Genomic DNA, 20,256 nt, shown 5'->3' with positions numbered 1-20,256 from the left:
TCATTTAAGTCTTCAGACTTATGTCCTGTTATATAACCAGCCTCTCTGTTTAACCTGCCTTTAAGAGAACAATGAAACAATTAACCTTACTTGTGCTGGGTTTCTTAGGTGATCACCTGTACAAGGTAATCTAATGCATAGCTTTGATGTAAGTGATGTATTCCTTCATGCCCCTGACCCAATGCCCATGTGTTTGTATATGTGCTATGATAATCATTTGCTGAAAACACTAAAGAGGTCAAAAGTGAACTTACAAAGCAAATTCATGTTGAAAGCAACATGTATGTAGGTTGTAAGAGTTTGTTTAATTGGTTTTACTTTTCCATTCTCTTTACTTTTCTGAAGGCTCCTAGGTCAGGTGGTATCAGCAAAGTTCAATTCCTTGTACAACTGTTGGAGTTCTGTCAAGCATCCCCCATTCCTTCCCTGTGTGATAGAGCTTGGTTAGGGACAGATTCACAAGGCAGGCACAGATTCAGACTCAACAACAGACAGACTGCAGACAAACCAGAAGACATAAGCTGTAGACACTTGAAAGACACAAGGAGAGAAGCCCGGGACTTCAAACTTGGGCTCACTCTTGGCCAAATTACTCCAAAGGGAAAGTGCTTCGATTTCTTTCCTTAAAGTGACCCTGACACATTTTGCTGCCTCTGCTTTAATGTGTTTAACTGATGTGCCTCTTACAACACAGCTTTCTCTGCAGCTTCTGCAAAGATCATCACTGGCTCCCTGATGACTCCCTCGTCCACAATAAACTTTGCTTCCTGCCTTTTAAGAGTCTCTTTAATCCAGCAACCTTTTCTTTATATCTTCTTTTTGTTTTTCTCCAAGCAGGCCTGATGTCTCTACCCCACCCTCCCACACCTTCCCATCTTCCTGACCCTGATGTCCCCTTTAATTATCCCATCTCCTTCTCATGCAGTTTATTATCAGGAAGTCACACTGGCAGCTACCCTGTTCTTTAATTAAATGTTGCTGCTTGACTGGACTTTGATCACACATCCATTCAAATATTTATGGGCATAGGCCCCAAATGTAGAACAGATGCTAGACCTTGGCATGAGTACACAAAGGTGAAAGCCATGGACACCCAAAAGAGAATTTTACAGGTGATTTCATTTTGAGACAGGCTGCTTTGAGAGAAGTAGACAAGTAACCCTCAATGGGAGGGTCTGGAGACATTTTCTTGTGGAAGAAATGGCATTGAACAAAACGAAGAAGGCAGAAGGAAATTGAGCATATTATATTTATTTCTGAACCTATCAACTTAACAAAAGAAAAGACTTACTTCAGTTCATAGCTCCAGAGGTTTACATGGTCATTTGGCCTATGAGTTTAGGGCCAACATAGCAATTATGCTGAAAGCACATCATGGAATGCTTCTTCATTTGTGGTGGCTGGGAATCAGAGACAGGCAGCAAGGTGCTAGGATCACACCATTTTCCTCAAGAGCACACTTGAAACCTTCCAACTTCTTTCCACTAAGTCCCACACCCTAAATCTTCCACCACCCCATAGCACCACAAGCTGCTGACCAAATTGTTAAAATGTGAACCTTGGCAATGGTGGGCATAGGGTATGGGATGGGGACAATCATGGCCTATATACATATACGTCTACATAAAACAATCTTTAAAACAGTTTTTGTAATCACTGTACTTTTTCCCCTACTAGATAATGCAGGATTGGCAGATATGCTACACCAAAGTATGCCACTTGGGCATAAATATTTTTTACTAAAGGCACTTGAATAGGAACAAATACAAGGGCCATCTTTGAGTCTCCCAAACCCCAAGGCAGGAAATAAAATCCTCACGTAAACTACCGCTATCTCCAAATACTATTACCAGAGGTGAGGAGTTGAGGAAGGTAAAAAAAAAAAAAAAATTGCACAAATGAACCTTGTTTAGCTAATCTTTACATTCTTCTAGTTTTCCTTTACTCTTTGTTCAATATAAGCACTTTCAGGACCCTCATTTTGCTGTAAGGGCTTCCATGTACACACAAACTTGCTAAATACAATTTACACACTTCTGTTAATCATAACCAAACCCTCGGCAGGGTGCAGGGAATCATATGAAAGAAGCAGAGTTTGATATGGAAAGGATAGGAGCTCCACAAGGACCAAACATATCTGGGCACAGGGTCTTTTCTGAGATGGACACTCAACCAAAGACCATGAGAGGATAAAACCTAGAACCTCTGCTCGGCTGTGACCCGTGATAGCTCAGTAATCAATTGGTTTCCCATAGTAAGGGGAACAAGGACTATTGCTAACAGGAACTCAATGACTGGCTCTTTGACCTCCCCACCTCCCAAGGGAGGAGCAGTACTGTTAGGCCAGGGAGGAAGACTTTGCAGCCAGTCCTGAAAATACCTGACAAAACGGAGTCATATGAAAGGGGAGGAGGTCCTCCCCTATCAGTGGACTTGGAAAGGGGCAGGGAGGAGATGAGGGAGGGAGGGTGGGATTGGGGAGGGAATGAGGGATACAGCTGGGATACAGAATTAACAAAATGTAACTAATGAGAAAAAAAATAAAAATAAAAAAATAAAAAATAAAAAAAATAAATCAGGATGAAAAAAAAAATTACTCAGGCTTCCGCACAACCAGTAGCAGGACGCCCCGCCCCAAGACGCCCGCCCCGCCCCAACACAAGAAAGCCCCGCCCCCAGGACCTGGAGCCCCGCCCCTTCCCCGCCCAGTTGCCGACAGCCCCGCCCCCAGATGCCCGCCCCTATCGCCTGCCCTGCTTTCTAGGCGGGCGTCTGGCCATCCCGGAGGTCCCGCCCCAAGGCAGCACCCTCCCACTCGCCACGTGCTCTGCCGGGAGGGCGGCGCCTGGGTCGAGCTGAGAAGATGTTCCTGCTGCCTCTTCCGGCTGCCGCGCGAGTCGCGCTCCGCCGCTTAGGAGTGAGGCGTCTCTGGGATCGGGGTCTGTCTACCGCAGACATGACGAAGGTGAGTGGCCGCGGCTCGCTCCCGAGTGGCCGCGCGAGCCCTGGCCGCGGGCGGCGGGGTGGCCGGGCGGGTCCAGGCCGCGAGGTGTAGGACGTGTGCACCCAGTCGCAAACGTGCGGTGAATAGAAAAGTTGCCTGGGTTTGCAGGACCCCAGCCTGGACCGGCCTCCGGCGAGGGCGGCCGATGCTGTTTGCCGAGGGCGCGCCCTTTCTCCCTGCCTGGACAGTGCTGGTTCTCAAGTCAGGGCAGAACCGCGCGATCTGCCTAGCTGGCTTTACTGGCGCCTCCATCTAACTGAGCTCGGAAAATTACACGCGCCTACTTCATTGATTCTTTCAGTCCTCGCCGAAACCCAAGAAAGGACAGCGGCAGGGTTGTCCCAAAGTCTGCTAAGGTTCCAGAGTAGCCAGTCCCCCTCCCCCGCCGAAGTGAAGGGTCCGAAAAGGCCCTAGGGGAGAAAGCTGCTGGATTGGGTTTCCAGAGAAAAGCAGTGTCATTGTAGGGAAAAGGGCTTTGTTGAGAGAGCTCTTCTCCCCCCAGCTGGGCACTCTGAAGGGACTCTCAGATGTGAAGGGGCTGATAGGATATTGGCCCAATCAAATGAGTTATGCTTCCAGGACCTGATGAGGGAGGACTGTTCCAGGTAGGGCTTAGGCACAGGACCCCAGCAGGGCTCACAGGGAGCAGAGGGTTCTGCCTAGTAACAGTGGCCAGTCTCAGCATGGGCTCATGGAACCCCAGGAACGAACAGTCTTGGGAGAGCTAGAACCTGGCAGTTACCATGCCAAGGAAGCCTGATGTCTTCAGTGAAAAGATGAGGCAGGCACTACGTGGCCTGAGTACGTGGAGTAAGAGGACCAAGTGCGTCGGAGACTAGATTTTCTTACCTGAAAAATGAGAGATATAAGTACTCCGTAGAGGTGGCCGTAAGGGAGACAGTATTTTAAAAGTCATGAATTGCCACAGGAAAACAAATAATGAGCAGTGGTTTACATCTTTATTTCCGGTGTTTGGGGCCTGGAAGGATGTGCAGGATCACACCATTAAGTGCTTGGCAGAAGGTCCTGCTTCTGCCCTCCCCGCACAGTTGCATACTCCCCCCTACCTTGTTGACAGGCTACTTACTATGAAATGTGAGCATCCCTAACCTGAAGTGCTCCAAAAGCTCAGGCTTTCTGAGCATTCCCGTGACATTTCTGCACGTAGGAAGTCCTGCAGCCAGTTAGTGGACCTGGTCAGAACACAAAGTATTTCAAAGGATTGTAACCATGAGACAGCATATCTGAAACAAGTGGTTTTTATGTTTAGGGTTGGGCCCAAGATGCCTCTTAACCCAGTTCCAGTCTTGCCCTGGCAGGGATTTCAGCTGCTGAGGTGGGGCTGCTGTTCTGCTCTTTGCCTCCCCTGGGGAAAATACAGTTTTAGTGGAATTGTTTGCCTCTTCTGCAGTTTGGGCAGTCATTGCCTTCTATGGAGTGTACTCTGATTGTATTCATCGTTTTTTGTTTTGTTTTTATTCAGGGCCTTGTTTTAGGAATTTATTCCAAAGACAAAGATGATGATATGCCACAGTTTACAAGTGCAGGAGAGGATTTTAATAAGATGGTGGCTGGAAAGCTGAGGGACATGTTAAACATGTAAGTGTTGCTTTATTTGGGGTTCCTTTTTTGTGTGTTTGCTTTTTCTTGTTTTGTTTTGTGAGACAAGACGGGGTCTCACTATGTAGCTCTGGCTGTCCTGAATCTATGGAGATCAGGATGGATGGCTGCCATCAAACTCACAGAGATCCACCTGCCTCATTCTCTGGAGTGCTGGGATTAAATGTGTGTGCCATGACACAGGGTGAGGTTCTAGTTCTTACAGGCCCCAAGATTAAAAGAAGTTCTTTTCTTCATCAGATAAACTTAATGGAGCCCTGGCCAGCAGGTTTTCTGAAAATGAAAGTAGGCCCTGGAAGAAGCCAGGCAGTTGTTTCATTGTGAGTGGGTCCTCAGTTCTGGGAAGTCATGTGATTTCTAACCAGATCACAAACCTTTAGTGAAAGATTGACAGGGATCCAGACAGGAACAGATTTCCTTAGCCCACTCCCTAGGCTGAGGCTCACAATTCCTAATTTCCTGTCTCACGCGGCCTCTGAATTGTGCTTTAACTGAATAGTTTAAAAACAGCCTAAGGTCCTGCCCTCTTATTTCATGGCTGGACTTTTAAGGCTTTTCAAATATTAAAGTACAAGTTGATCATCTGCTTAGCAAGAATACAGCCTCAAACCTTCAGTCTGGGGAGAGCCTGAGATCTGACCTCCTCCATTAGCAGGTCCTAGAGGAAGCAGGGGAACTGTAGAGCTGCTGGCCACACTTGGCAGAAATAGTGCAACATAAGCCCCTACAACTACCTGTTCCTCATTCTGTAGACTATATAGAGTGTACCAGATGTCACCTAATAGTTATAGCAGTCATCTGATAAATGCATTCTAGGACTTGGACCTCCTTCTTGGCTGCTAGTCCTACATTAGTATGTAGCCTTCACAAGTGCCTAAATCATTAACCCAGAAGCTAATCTGTAAAAAGTCCAGAATACTGTGGCTTTCCTGCAAGTCACTGTGGGTTACAGCCTCAGAGCCTCTGTGCTCCTGGCCTCTGGCTACTGTAGAATACCTCTTTTGTTTGGAAATTGCCCTTTCTCTCACCTCAGTAAACAATCTGGGAAGCCTATGCTGGAGACAGTACTGTCAAGTCAGCTGCTTTGGTCGCCATTCTGGTTCTTGGTGGGGTTTTTTTTGTTTTGTTTTGTTTTTTTGTTTGTTTGTTTTGGTGTGTGTGTGTGTGTGTGTGTGTGTGTGGTATTTCTTTTGGTAGAAAGGTTTCCATTATATAGTAGAGTCCATCCAGTGCCCAGATCCCCTTCAGGGGTAGCTTGCTCATCTATGGAATTGCTTTGAAAAAAAAAAGGTGGGGGGACACTTTTTGTTATGCTAGGCTGAACCAGAAGTCGCTGTTATCCAGGTTGACCTCGAACTCACGCCAGTCCTTCCTCATAGCTTCCGAAGTTGTGGTATTACAAGCATGAGCACACCTAGCTTCCCTGTTGGCTTCAAATTGGTGCTCCTGCTGTCTAACCTGGAAGTTGGCTCAGTACTTTCTGAGGTAAAAGTGCTGCATCTGAGAAGTCTGTACTGTACGCATTCTGTAAAGCCAAGTGAAGCACAGAGCAGAAGCAGTTAGCAAGAGTTTCTGCTGAAGCTTAAGCCATTTGACAAGAGAACAGCACAACCCATACTGTCTAAACCAACCATCTCCTCTTCCTTTAGATCTGGACCTCCTCTGAAGGCAGGCAAAACCCGAACCTTCTATGGTCTGCATCAGGTAGGAAAGGAAGGTCATGTTCACCTGGCAAATCCATGTTGTCACCTCCCATGTGCCCGTTACTGTGGCTGCCCAGTCATGCTGGAACGTTCGTGTTTGCTCTTACTGTTTCATTCCTATTGTAAGCAGAAGCACTCCTTGTGATCCTAAAGGAGAATGGCTGTCCTCCTCAGTGTGGAGCAATAGTACCACCTCATACGGAGCTCTTTGTAGGATTACCTTCACTCTGCCTTTCACATTTCTTGTACTTACCAGCACATAGTGCTCCTTTGCTGGATTTAGAGTGGCTCCTGGGCATCTATCTCTGTCTCCCTCTATCATTCCCTTCTGGAATGGAAGGAGCTGTTTAAAGAATTCACAGTGGTTGACACAGTGTGTTTGTGCACCAGGACTTCCCCAGTGTGGTGGTGGTTGGCCTTGGCAAGAGATCAGCCGGAGTTGATGACCAGGAGAACTGGCACGAAGGCAAAGAAAACATCAGAGCTGCTATTGCAGGTTTGCTTGTTCTTTCTGTTTAATAGCTGGAGGTTCTCGGAGTCCATTCCCTAAGACAGTCTTCTTCCCCTGTTGTCCATTCACCCATCACCATTCATATCCTACTCACATGCGATAATAGTTCAACAAGTTCATATTATATAGATGTGCTTGGCATCACCTAGATAAAGAGGCTAGCTTATGACATTTTTATTTTTAGTGTTTTCTGTTAGGAGGCTTGCTACCATTTGTTCTTAGAACTATATTCTATCAGAAACTGTGGTGGTTTTCCATTTTGTATTGCAACTGTGGTGTTGCCCAACTTTTGGACAACACAGAATTGTTATATCTACAAATTAGACAAAACAGGAACAGAGTGTGGGATACTTACTCATTGCGAGCAGAATAGATGGACCTGTCCCAATGCCGTTGAGTCAGTTTGTTACTTAGCACAGGGAGAGAGCCTTTCCGACGGGATGGTTGCCCCAAATGCACTTCGAGAAACACTGAGGCAGTGGTAATTTGCTTAACTAATCCTTGGCCATGGGTATATCATAAATGCTTATTAAGTTATGTAGCTATGCCTAACTTTTATTTGCAAGTTTTTGCTGATGCGGTCTTAATAAATTTTGTTAATGATGGTCTTTGCTGCCAGTTGTTTGTAACTTCAGTGTCATCATGTCTTGGTTCCTGGTGACTAGAAAGCTTTCTCAGGAACCTCTCGTGCTTCAGAAATGCTACTAGTAACGTGTGCTGCTCACTGAGGGTCTCTCCCCATTTGTGAGCAGTTATGCCTGTGACCTCAGCACTCAGCTTTGCTTGGGAAGCACATAGCCATCCACCATTTATGGAAGAGGAAATGAAAGTTTAGGACTAGAACCGTCGATTTCCAGTCTGTTCCCCTGGCATACCACCTTGTGCCTTTGGTTTGTGCTGACTCAGTTTTCTGCTTCTGTTGTCATTCCGAAGCGGGATGCAGGCAGGTTCAGGACCTGGAGCTGCCGTCGGTGGAAGTGGATCCCTGTGGAGATGCCCAGGCTGCTGCAGAAGGAGCTGTGCTGGGTCTCTATGAGTATGATGACCTAAAGCAGAAAAAGAAGGTGGCTGTGTCGGCGAAGCTCCATGGAAGGTGACGAAGGAAACTGGGGTAGGGGGTGGCACTCCTAGGCATTCTGACAACACGCTTTGGAAATGAGCTACCTGCTTTTCGGTGTCCAGCCGTGCTGTGTGACTTGTGTGCATCCTACTTACTGTCTCAGCCCTCTTTACAGTGTGATAATTGTCCCTGAGCTCTGCTCTGGGCTTTTGTTATGTGTGTGATTCCTCTGTGGCTCCTGAGAGTCTTCTGTATTTGCTGGTTACTAAGAAGCGTTCACAGTGTTGGCTCTTCCCCAGAAGGAGGAATGACTCGACAGAATATCCTAGTGAGCTTTAATCCAAATATTTTCCATTGAATTCATACCTACTGACATTATGCTGAATGTTAGACCTGTATGGATGAGAGTACCCATCTTTGTCTTTGTGGTTCATGGTGGGAGATGCTTTCAGAAGATAGCTGACCACCTGTCACACTAGCCCTATTCCAATTTTGAAGGGACTGGTCTGTGCAGTCAGGAACACAAGTAAGAGACCTTCAGTTCTAGGAGCTGTGAGGCCAGTGGTGGTTGGTATCTGCTCGAGAGAGGGGGATTGGGAATGAAGGCTCTGTAGACAGTGAACCTGTATTTGAATCCTTCCCCATCATGTAAGAGAGGTATAATCCTGGTGTAGAGTTTTGTGTTTTTGGAGAGGGTCTCATTATATAGCCTCAGACTGGCCTTGAACTCACAGTCTTGCTGCCTCGGCCTCTGCAGTGCTGCATGTGCCACCATTCCTGGTTGGTATCATAGTTTGTATGATAGTTCAGAGAAAATATGTCAAATGGTGGCACATGGGTAAGTGCTTTGATATGGCAACTATTACTGTCTGTCTCCATGTTGCCTGTATAAACTGCTAGCAAAGAGCTAGGATCATGCAACATGTGCCTTAGTGCTGAAAGTTTGCTACATACTGGCCTCACTGTTATCTCTTTGCACTGAACTGGACTCTACATAATCTTTGCAGGTAGATCTATAGCTTCAAATACCCATCAGACCACACACCACATACACAGACTGCATACATGCGCACGCACACACACGCACGCACGCACGCATGCACGCACGCTATCACCACCACCTTTATTTTTGTTTGGTTTTGTATTTTTTTTCTAGACAGGGTTTCTCTATGTAGCCCTGGCTGTCCTGGAACTCACTCTGTAGAGCAGGCTGGTCTCAAACTCACTGAGATCCACCTTCCTCTGTGTCCCAAGTGCTGGGATTAAAAGCATGCGCCGCCACCACCCAGCAAAAGGGAAGATTCTTGAAGTGAGCCGCTTAGTCAGCTTTCTCCTAGTTCCACCATGGGACCTGTTTTCTCAATCACAGGGTGGACCTAGGTCTTGTGTAATCATTCTCTGTTGTAGTCTTGATTTTCTAAGATAAGTGCCTGGCTTAGCAGCAGAAAGGTCATTGTTTTGAGGTTGTTTGAGAGTAACTCTTTTCTTCCACAGCGGTGATCAAGAAGCCTGGGAAAAAGGGGTCCTCTTTGCTACTGGGCAGAATTTGGCCCGCCAGCTGATGGAGTCTCCAGCTAATGAGATGACGCCAACCAGATTTGCTGAAATTATTGAAAAAAATCTCAAAAGTGCCAGTAATAAAACAGAGGTCTATATCAGGTAATTTATGATTATGTCATTGGCTCGTGTGATGTACACGAGAGAACAGAGTGCTGTTTGGTTTTATACCACTAGTTGCTTTGGAAGAGGTAGCTTCCACTGAGAAAAATGCCCCCACCAAATTGGCCAGTGGGTAAGCCTGTGGTGTGTTTTCTTTTTTGACAATCGATGTGGGAGGTCCCAACTCACTGTAGGCAGTGCCACTTCTGAACTGGGGGGGTGTCGGGTGCTATAAGAAAGCAGGCTGAGCCAGCCATGGGAGTAAGCAGTAAGCAGCACTCTTCCATGTGAACTGCATCAGCTCCTGCCTCCAGACTCCTGCCCTGACTTTCCTCACTGATGGACTGTTACTGGGAAGTCTATGCTGAAATATAACTTCCCTCCCCAAGTTGCTTATGGCTGTGCTGTTTTATCTCAGCAATAGAAACCCTGAACAGCACAAGTAAGATCCTACAATTGAACTCTGTTCAGAGGAGTAAATTGAGCCCATGGGCAGCTACATTGCAGGGTTGTGTTGCCAGGTCTCCTGAGCTTGGCAGTGCTGAGTGACAGGACTTAAAGTCTAGTTCTTCCATTTCCCTCCTGAAAACTGTTTTCAACCCATTAAGTACCCACGTTTGAGGCTTTTGGGGGTGGGGTGGGGAGAGATACTTATTAGAATAAACTAACATACTTGATTTACTTAATTTTTAAAGTTGTTTCTCAAGGATTCTTTTCATGTAAGGGGATTTTTCAGCACTCAGTTGTGATCAGAGTTCATGATTTTTGTTTGTTTGTTTGTTTGTTTGTTTGTTTGTTTTTAGGAAAGCTCCTATTTAGATAGAATGGAGAATAATGTGTAGAAAACACAGGACTGAGGTTGCTAGGATGCCCTGAGAGGTTTCTGTGTGTTGGGTCTCTCAGTGTGTGGGCTGTATAGATGTGTCGTCTCTCAGAGGAGATGATGCCAGAGCTCTGCCATGTCAGCCAGTAGGTCAGGGAAAGCATGAAATTTGCAGGCAGGCATGCACAGTGGTGGATCGTGGTGCAAGGGAGAGGACAGGCAGGTAAATGTCTGGGAGGCTGCTGCAGGATCAGGGTGAGGGCTGTGAGTGAAAATGGAGCCCAACAGAGTCCTAAAGATCACTTTAAATGTCAACAGACCAGAGGGCTCCAGGTAAGGTGTGCAGCAGTCTTGGGAAACTACAAGGCTATGGGTGAGCAGAGGGAACAAGAGTTCAGACAGAGACCAGCATGATACATGGGCAGCATGTGACTCATGCTGTGACATGGCTGTGCCACACCCCGATCAGGATAAATAGGTCTGCATCAAAGAAATACAGTTCTTCCAGAAGGGCAAGAAAGCAATAAAACACCTATAAAATCCCAAGTGCTTGGGATTAGAAACGTCGACACGGTACAGGCTTGTTTCCTTTGATGTGATTTATGCTTCTGGTTTCCCTTTGAAAGACAGCAGCAATTTTAGTGTAATAGACTAATGGTCAGGCAAGCACAGGAGTAGTCCTTGGATCTGGTTAGTGCTTCTCTGGCAGTACAGGCTTTGTAATTGCAGCTAGAAATCAATACAGAACTCTAGTTACTTACCCTAGAAAAAGTAGCAATATGGTGTGTACTCTAGTTTGCAGCAAGGTAGAGGTTCATGTTCCCTGCACTGGGCCTGTGTTTATTATGAGAACTAAGTAGTTTTCCCATTCAGAGACTTCTCAAATTGCACTTGGAGCCATGAGAAATGTCATGCCTGTGTTGAAAAGACAAGCAAAGAAACAGGATATTTTATTCCGGTTGGTGTAGAGTAACCTTGTTGAGTTTTTGTTGGTTAATTGTGTGTGTGTAATGCAAAAGTGAAGTTGAGTGCCTTAACTCTTTAAATATCCTGTGTGGGCTCAAAACCTTCCTAATTTTTCATTTTCAAATTAAAACCAGAAATACCTAAGGAGGTTGGAGAGGAGTGTTACTTATTGACAAACTACTTACTACCTGAGTTTGCATTCGTTATCACACAGAAGTTGTCTGAGTAGGTGTGAAATCCTTCGTAGAGGAGTGCTGTTCTCATTTTACAGTTGAAGTAGCCCTAGAGTCTAGTCTGCTTGTGAGAAGACAGAAGCAAATACTAGGCTGTGATCACTGATGTCCTGTTTTCACCTCCATGTTGAGAGTGAGCTCGTGGTCTTGTGCCTACTAAGCAGGTGCCCTCCCACTGAGTGCACCAGGTCCCGTCCGGCATTTGAATAGCTTTTATGGTGTACGTTTTTTTAGCATACTGTTGAAAAATTTCTAAGCTGTTTTGGAAAAAATATAACAGTTTCTCTCCCTTTTTCCTCTTTCTGCCCTGTAGACCCAAGTCTTGGATAGAGGAACAAGAAATGGGTTCGTTCCTAAGTGTAGCCAAAGGGTCTGAAGAGCCACCAGTCTTCTTGGAAATCCACTACACAGGCAGCCCCGATGCAAAGGAAGCGCCCCTGGTGTTTGTGGGGAAGGGGATTACCTTTGACAGGTACTTCTTGGGGTTGTCTATGCTCTCCGCCTTGGTGAATGCTCTATGTGTAAAGTGCTATTCCTAAGCATGGGGTTTGATCGGGTCTCACACATTGTAGGAAATGTATCATGCTGTCGTTTTTGAAAGGCAATGATTATATATGCCAAAGATATTGGAAATTTTATATGTCATAGTCCTGATCTTAGCCCTGTGACTAACAGGTGAGGAAACCACAGTTCAGAAGTTATTCATTCAAAGTCATACTACCAAGTAGAGTAGTGGATCGGGAGAGCTCAGTTGGTAGGGATCTTGTCGTGCCCACACACTTGAGGCATCATTCCACAAATATTCATGCACAGCATCTTCCTTGTGTCTTTTCTCATTCAGTAGCCATCTGCCGCCAGCAGGTGTCAGAAGAGCTATTGCCTCTCTGCCTTGTGTGCGTGAGAGGATGCTCCAGTGTCCCTTGAGCATCAGCTTTCCTAATAGTTCATGACCTTCAGGTAGTTAATTCAAAGATTTTTTTTTTTCTATCTGAGAAAACAGTCTTTGTGGGTATCCGGTGTTGATGATAGAAAGGAGAGATGGATTTAGATGGCTTGATAGTATATGATGATGTTTCCAGTTGCACCTGGTGAAGTTTCATTCAAATAGAAACAGAAGGACCTGCCTCGCTTATCCGTATTCCTGGAATTGTTTTCTATCTTTATAAAGGCTACAGAATTGAGGTAAATCAGATCACAGGTTTAGAAGCCTGACTTTCTTCAGTAGGTATGTGGTACCTTTGTGTGGTAGTGAACCCTGAGTTTTTATGGGGTTTTGGTTTGTTTTGATTTGAGACAGTCGTGCTATGTTGCCTAACTTGGCCTCAGAGTTGAAATCCTGCCTTGGCCTCCTGAATTCTGGATTGCAGACATACATCACCTGGTTTTGTTTTGAGGTTATCATTTATTTATTATGTGTGGCGTGGATGCATACGGGGACCCAAGTGCCACAGCAGTCATGGAAGTCAAAGGACTCAGTTCTCTCCTTTCCACCATGTGGGTCAGAGGAATCAAACACACGGTACCACTGGGCAGCAGGCACTGTTATCCTTAGCCATCTCACTGGCCATGTCTTTGGGCTTTCAGCGTTGCTATTATTAATGTTGCGCACTGTCTCTTTTTCCATCCAGTGGAGGTATCTCCATCAAGGCTTCTGCAAATATGGACCTCATGAGGGCTGACATGGGAGGAGCTGCAACAGTATGCTCAGCCATTGTGTCTGCAGCAAAGCTCAATTTGCCCATTAATATCATAGGTAAGAAGAGCAAGGGTTGCATCTTGTGGTACCTCCAAATCCAGCCATATGGCAGAACTGAAACATGAAACAGTTTCCTTCCCTCTGAAAAGTAGCTTTTCATCAAGCAGAAGCTATTGGCTGAAAAAAGTGTTTTCTGTCTGAGGTGACTGAGTTAAATGTGTTTTGCAGCCAGCAGGCTGTAACTTGTATTGATTTGTTTTACTTAGGCAAAAGTGGTTAGCCATCAGGAGCACATATGTCCCGTTTGTACTTTACTCTGGGTGGAGTGGTGAGCATCATCCCTGGCTCATTTACCGCCTGCCTCATAGGACTGTGGTCGATTAGTTGCCTGATACAGAATAAGCAATTAGTACACAGGGTCTCCTGGTGTTAGAAATGCAAACTTCCAGAATCAGTGCTGGGAATTTATAACATTGCTAGTACCAAGATTCAGGGGGAGAGGGAAGTGGGTTTCATCCATTGTGTGGGGAAAGGAGACTGGTGCTTTAAATCTGTCTGACCTGAACCTCCCTTACCCAGCCATTCCAGAATAATAATCTTTTTGTCTGTTACCAGTCATTTTTTTAAAAACTGTATTATTGGAAATCAAGATGCTGACATTTCAACATGTTGTTACCTCTGAGTACTTTTAATACGTCTCCTAAGAAAAAGGGCACTCTATGTAATGGTAATCCAGTTACTTTTCAAAAGGACCGATACAAGAACCTAGTAAAAATTCCCAATTGTCTAAAAAATAAAGTTTATTTTGTAATATTTGGTACTTTTTTTAAGAATTTGTTTTTTTAATTATGTATGTCAGTGTGTGGTTCTGTGTGTATGCGAGCACAGGTGCCCACGGAGGCCAAAGAGGGCACTGGAGCCACTGGAACTAGAGTCACAGGCTGGGTGCTGGGAGCCTCGTCCTCAGGCACACTCTGGAGAGCCGTCTCTCCAGCCCCCATATTGAATTTTGAAATCTGGACCCCTAGCATAGATAGCACATTGTATTTGGTTGCCACATGCCTTTACTTTTCTTCCCAGGAGCCCTATTCCTTCTCCTTTTTTTCTTCACGACACTGGCAGTTTGAGAGGTCCAGGCTGTTCTGATGTTGGATTAGAATCAGTTAGACTATGCTACATGTGTCCCTGCTGACACTGTCTCAGTTGTGCCGTCGGTGATACCACGTTTTGTCACTTGTAATGTGAAGCCTGTGTGTGGTATGCTTTCAATGGTTCTCTGGAAGCCTCCTTTCCCAAAGGATGGCGTTTTGGATCCAGCGTGTCTCGTGTTCTTTTTTATGTTTTTCCAATAGGTTTGGCTCCACTTTGTGAAAATATGCCTAGTGGCAAGGCCAACAAGCCTGGGGATGTCGTTAGAGCCAGGAGCGGGAAGACCATCCAGGTTTGTGAGGGGGGCAACAAAACATCCCGCCTGGCATTTCTCAGAGCCCCATCGTGACCACACAACTCCAATGTAATGTGGGTTAGGGCCCAAGCTCCACTTTGGGGCAGGGTGATGTTTCAGTACTGCAAACTCCAGCTAGTTTTTGACAGAAATTTTTAAGAGTATTTTTTCTTCTCTGTTATATCTCCCACTAATTGTGCTATACATAAAAATCACAGGTGTGCGGCCTGGCCTGCAGAACATGACGCACCAGTAAAAGTATAGACTATTTCCTACTTGCTTGTACCACGATTAACTTTTTTCTCTGTTAGATGTTCAGTTGGAAAAGACACTGTCCCTACACTTGGCCTCTGTGCGCTGGCATTTGTCTTTTGCAGAAGGAAGGGGATAGGGCTAGAAAGGATTGCCAAAATGTTAAGAGGCTTTGAGCCTGGAGTTTCAGGCCACCATTTAGTTTTACATACTTAAGGCCTTTGTTTTGTTTGGTGCTTAGAGAGGGAAACTAGTATCTGCAGCATGCTGCACCCTCAGTCCTGTCGCTTTTACTCTCTGTCCCCGGTCTTCCTTCTTGTTAGCAACATTTGCCCTTAAAATGGAGGAGAGTTTTCCCTACTTTTTTCCAGTGTGGGTGTCATCAGCTAGGGCAGGGACTTAACTACCCTCCAAGGTAGGTACGCTCCTACTCACACTGAAATACAAGTGTCTTTGCTGCAGACCGGCCCAGTCGGGGCCCCAAAACCACGGGGAATCAGGTTTGGATATCAGGTTAGACACAGGTAGGCGAATTGACTGACAGTCAGAGACCACACCAAGTTGTGTTTTGAATCTACTGTGCTTCACTGAAGTCAAGCCAACACTTATATCGTGATTACATACAAAAGCACCTGAAGTTGACATATTTCCCGGAACATTTACAAAGTTTATATTTTAACTGAAAGGCGATCTGGTAAAAGGCAGTGTCTACAAAAAATCTTGGCCTAAAAGCCTTTTAATAAAGCAGGGCAAACATAGAACTAGTGACTGTTTACGCAGCGTTATTGCTGCTAATTTAGTGAGTAGAGGGCCAGGGGCTGTTAAACTTGTGGTTTGTTTACATAGTTTATTGTTATTGTTTATAGTTTATTGTTATTAGCTAGGGGCTGTTAATAGTCCTTTAGCTAAGTCGGCTAAAGATTTACAATTCTCCCTAGATATAATCACCAGGAGGAATTCTTTCTGTTTGTCTTGCTAAGGATTTACAATCTTCCTTAGAGATAAGATGCTTGAGCTAGCCTGTCCGTAAAACTCATAGTATATTTTAAAACTTTCTGACCTCCTGTGTTTGCCTATCTTCTTTCTGCCTCACCATAAACACCTGTGTAAAGCTCTTACTCTTTTATTACCTACAATGTTTGGATTTTCTACAAGCAATTTCTGATACTGAATCTGACTCATTACTTTTTCTAAGATTTTATTTCTCTCTTACTCTATTCTTACTAAAGCTTTTAATAATCTATCAAAAATGTGTTTCCTTGAATAGTTAATTGTGCTGTTCCAAGAGAAACAGCAAGAAGCTCATTAATCCAATTTTGCAACCAAGTAAGGTGGGACTCTCAGAATATGTCTTTTTGGCTTAGGTGGCCATGTTAGGGTTCTTGCCAGTGACTTCCAGGAAGCTAATTCCTGTAGGAAATGTATCTCCCATCTGGCAGCATAATTTTATGCTTACATAGCATATTTTTATGCTCACAGAGACTACTCTGGAGTTAGTGTGGCAGTCTTTTTACTACCTCATGACAGATGTTACCTTGACTTTCCTCACTTTGAAATCAAACACTATTGTGTCTGTTTTTTTTAGTCATTCCTCAGGTTGTCTGACCCTTTCTGTTTTTATCTCTGCAGGTTGATAACACTGATGCTGAAGGGAGGCTCATCCTGGCTGATGCTCTCTGTTATGCTCACACCTTCAATCCCAAGGTCATCATCAATGCTGCCACCCTGACAGGTCAAGACAAATGTTTCCCTGTCTTGTCTGAAGGAAATCTTACATGTTGGGTGCAGTGCACACACTATCCTCTGGACGCTATTTTGCTGAAATTTGGCTTACTCTATTCAAAAATCCTTCACCAAAGGAACTGCCTGTGCAGTTATAAAATGTTCTCAAATTAGGTCTTTTGTTTTAAAGCATTCCAAAGTTATTTAAATATATATCTTATATAAGGCCAGCTTGGGTGTAACTCTTCCTTACTAGCTGGGCAGCTCCTAAGGAGCTCCTTGGCCTTATTACTTGAGGATGGTTCTGATTGCTTCACAGTTAAAAGGGTTGGAAAGAACTTTCATGGAGCCTCTTAAATACGGGCATTCCCTGCGGCCTTTACCTAGTTGTGGTCTGAACATCAGGGGTGACTGTCACTGACCTAAGGGACTGTGTCTTACAGGTGCCATGGACATAGCCCTGGGATCAGGTGCCACTGGGGTCTTTACCAATTCGTCCTGGCTGTGGAACAGACTATTTGAGGTAGGCCTACGATATATACCTGTAAGTTACAGAGATGATAGTTTTTGTGGACTTTGAATAATATGCTTCAAAACCTGTGTTAAATACATGCTTCAAATAATACGCTTCAAAACCTGTGTTAAAGTGATTTTCTACAGGTTGGGTTGCCTTTGAATTGAAAAAGGTCATAGCAATAAACTTGTTTCCGTGGCTTTGGGTTTTCTAAAGGTGTTCCTAAATTATGGGTGTGACACCACTTCCCTGTCCTTGTAGCCTCAGAATGATGTTAAAATAATTGACAAATTACATGGCCAAGATTGAGAATCCCTGAGAGGCAAAGGGTATGAGGCCAGCTTTGTGAAAGAGTGGCCCTTTAATGAATGTGTGTGATGAAGAGTTTCGTCACTGCTGTGCTTTGTGCCCTTTCCAGCCATCTTTTATCCTTGCCTCTCCCACATTACACTGTTACTCACTATTCCTGGCTTTCACCCGTCAATACCACTGTTAGCCTAACTTAGCCTGTTTCTTGTCAGGAGGTTACAGTGGTTTCTTGGTGACCCTAAGCATTGGCTTCTGTGATCATCTTCTTTTCCAGCTCCCTTATGTGATTGTCCTGCTTCAGCTCCTTTCCTAGCTGCTTGTTTTATCCTCTTGGACAGTGTTTAGTCCTTGGCCCAATACAAGCTCAGAGTCCTCATGGTAAATCCTATATATTCCATGTCTGATAACAGCCGTGACTCCAGTGTTCCATGTGGCTGCTTGGCAACTCCCATCTGGCAGCTCAAAAATTCCTTCAAAGTTGTTATGCAGCTTACATAATCCATGGATACATTTATGAGGCTTGCTCAAGGTCCTAGATTTAGTTCTCACTTGATAGTGCTTCCCCCGCTTTAGGTTCTGTGTGTGAAGCTCCCTCTCAGCCTCTGGAACCACCAGGCTGTCTCTTTGAGCCAGGAACCTCTCCTGGCCTTCCACATTACCCACAGTCCCTGTATCATCATGGAACACACAACAGTTGGTGTTTTTTGAGTTATTTATTTTATTAACTAAAATGATGTGCTTACAGGCATATTAGTCAACAATCAGCAGCCCAGAGTGTTTTCCCAGAGGTAGCCAATGCATCTGTGAAGATTTATTTTTGACTTCTTGTGAAAATGAGTAAAGCAGCATGTGTATCTGGTTCTGCGAGAGCCTGTTTCTTTGTTGTGCAGCTCAGCGGTGCTCTAAAGTTCTGCTCAGCAAATGAATGGGGAGCTATGCGATGCAGGAATAATGTCATCTTGATTTTCAGTGATGGAGCATGCATATCTCCAGCAGGCCAAGCTGACTAGACTCTTCCACGTCTCCCCCCCTAGTTAAACCCTCAAAGCCTACAGGTTCCACCCGAGAATTTACTAAATGTCATAGAGATGTGTGGAATTACTTTACAATATTCCCGCTTCCTAATTCTGAGATAAACCTTCTGTCACCTAAAGTGATCTCAGGCATCGCTTTCACAGTCCTGCTTTATAGTAACAGGCTAGAACAGCTCTTTCCTTCATGCATCAGACTCTAGAGTTTCTCAGAATGGACTCTCACACTGTCACACTGTGCTCTTTAGGCCAGCATAGAAACTGGGGACCGAGTCTGGAGGATGCCTCTCTTCGAGCATTATACAAAACAAGTCATAGACTGCCAGCTTGCTGATGTCAATAACATTGGAAAATACAGGTATGATCCAACTTTTTTCTTTCCAATCATCCTTGGTGGCCAAACTACCCTTTAGTGTCATCCTTTTACAGAAGATTTTAAAACTAATTGGTTTCCTTTTGATGTAGTACTGCTAAGCTTACTGAGGTGTTACATTTTGAAAACATTTCTCCAGCAGGCTCTCTTAATGTTAGAAAATTTCAAGTCTAAAGGTTATTTTGGAGACATAAGAAAAAGTTATGGGAACTATAGACATTCATTATACAGAAAAAGTAATCTAGAATTTGTCATTTATGCCATAAAGCCATATCTAAAATGAATATTCTGGGAGTTATTTCTGGGTTAATTTTTAAGTTACATGACCTTAACTGTTCTTTTTGGTAGTAGATAGAATCTAGCTAGCACAAATGTAATGTTATTTTTTAAAGTCATGTATTGGGTAGGGGGTTGTGTATGACCATGTGGCACGCGTGTGGAGGTTAGAGGACAACTTTATGGACTTGGCTCTCTCCTTCCACATATGTGTGTGTTCCAGAGATGGAGCTCAGGCTGTGAGGCTTGCACAACAAGCACTGCATCCCAGTCATCCCCCTGGCTCTGAATGTAGCTTCTTAATGAAATGCTCAGTGCACTCTGACACGAGGTAAAATAATCCTATTTTGCCTTTCTCTTCAGATCTGCAGGTGCATGTACAGCTGCGGCATTCCTGCGGGAGTTTGTGACTCATACAAAGTGGGCACATTTAGACATAGCAGGTGTGATGACCAACAAAGATGAGATTCCGTACCTGCGGAAGGGCATGAGTGGACGTCCCACGAGGACTCTGATTGAGTTCTTACTTCGCTTCAGCAAAGACAGTTCTTAGTTCACTCAGAAAATCCTCCATCTGTCTTGAATTGGATATTTGACCTTCAAAATATTTTTGAATCAATGAAAGTCTTTTAAAGGCAAAAATAAATGGTGTTCTTTTCTTAATCTTAATTTTTGGAAAATTTTAGTGTGCTTGAGTCATGAAAATCTAAATTATATTAATTAATATAGGTCTTTTAAACTAAAAACATCTTGTAATAACATGTATTTTCAAGCCATATTTACTATTTTTACAAGACAGAAAATCTAAGTCTATAAAAATGTGCAGAGGGAGTCAGGCATGGTGGCACACACCTTTGATCCCAGCACTTGGGAGGCAGAGGCAGCTGGATTTCTGAGTTCGAGACCAGCCTGGTCTACAGATCGAGTTCCAAGGACAGCCTGGGCTACACAAAAGCTATGTCTTGAAAAACAAAACAAAAACAGCAAAAGATAACAAAATCGACAAAGGAAAATATAATTAGTGACTTTGGTGTTAGGTTTTCCAATTTTTGGTTCTTAA

General features: G+C 44.4%; 1 protein-coding gene across 1 annotated transcript; it reads left to right on the top strand.

The window, feature by feature from the left end:
* Positions 1-2,780: 2,780 nt before the first annotated feature.
* Lap3 (leucine aminopeptidase 3) lies at positions 2,781-19,865 on the top strand. Its single transcript, XM_021657272.2, has 13 exons — positions 2,781-2,965; positions 4,488-4,603; positions 6,274-6,328; positions 6,718-6,823; positions 7,772-7,931; positions 9,393-9,557; positions 11,893-12,051; positions 13,208-13,332; positions 14,628-14,716; positions 16,601-16,703; positions 17,137-17,216; positions 18,796-18,905; positions 19,560-19,865. Exons 1-13 carry the CDS (start codon positions 2,864-2,866, stop codon positions 19,747-19,749), a joined length of 1,560 nt encoding a protein of 519 aa, XP_021512947.1. The 5' UTR covers positions 2,781-2,863; the 3' UTR covers positions 19,750-19,865.
* The last annotated feature ends 391 nt before the right edge of the window (positions 19,866-20,256 follow it).

This window comes from Meriones unguiculatus, chromosome 12, assembly GCF_030254825.1.
Source record: "Meriones unguiculatus strain TT.TT164.6M chromosome 12, Bangor_MerUng_6.1, whole genome shotgun sequence".
Classification (NCBI taxonomy): domain Eukaryota; kingdom Metazoa; phylum Chordata; class Mammalia; order Rodentia; family Muridae; genus Meriones; species Meriones unguiculatus.
This window is presented reverse-complemented; position numbering and strand designations above follow the sequence as displayed.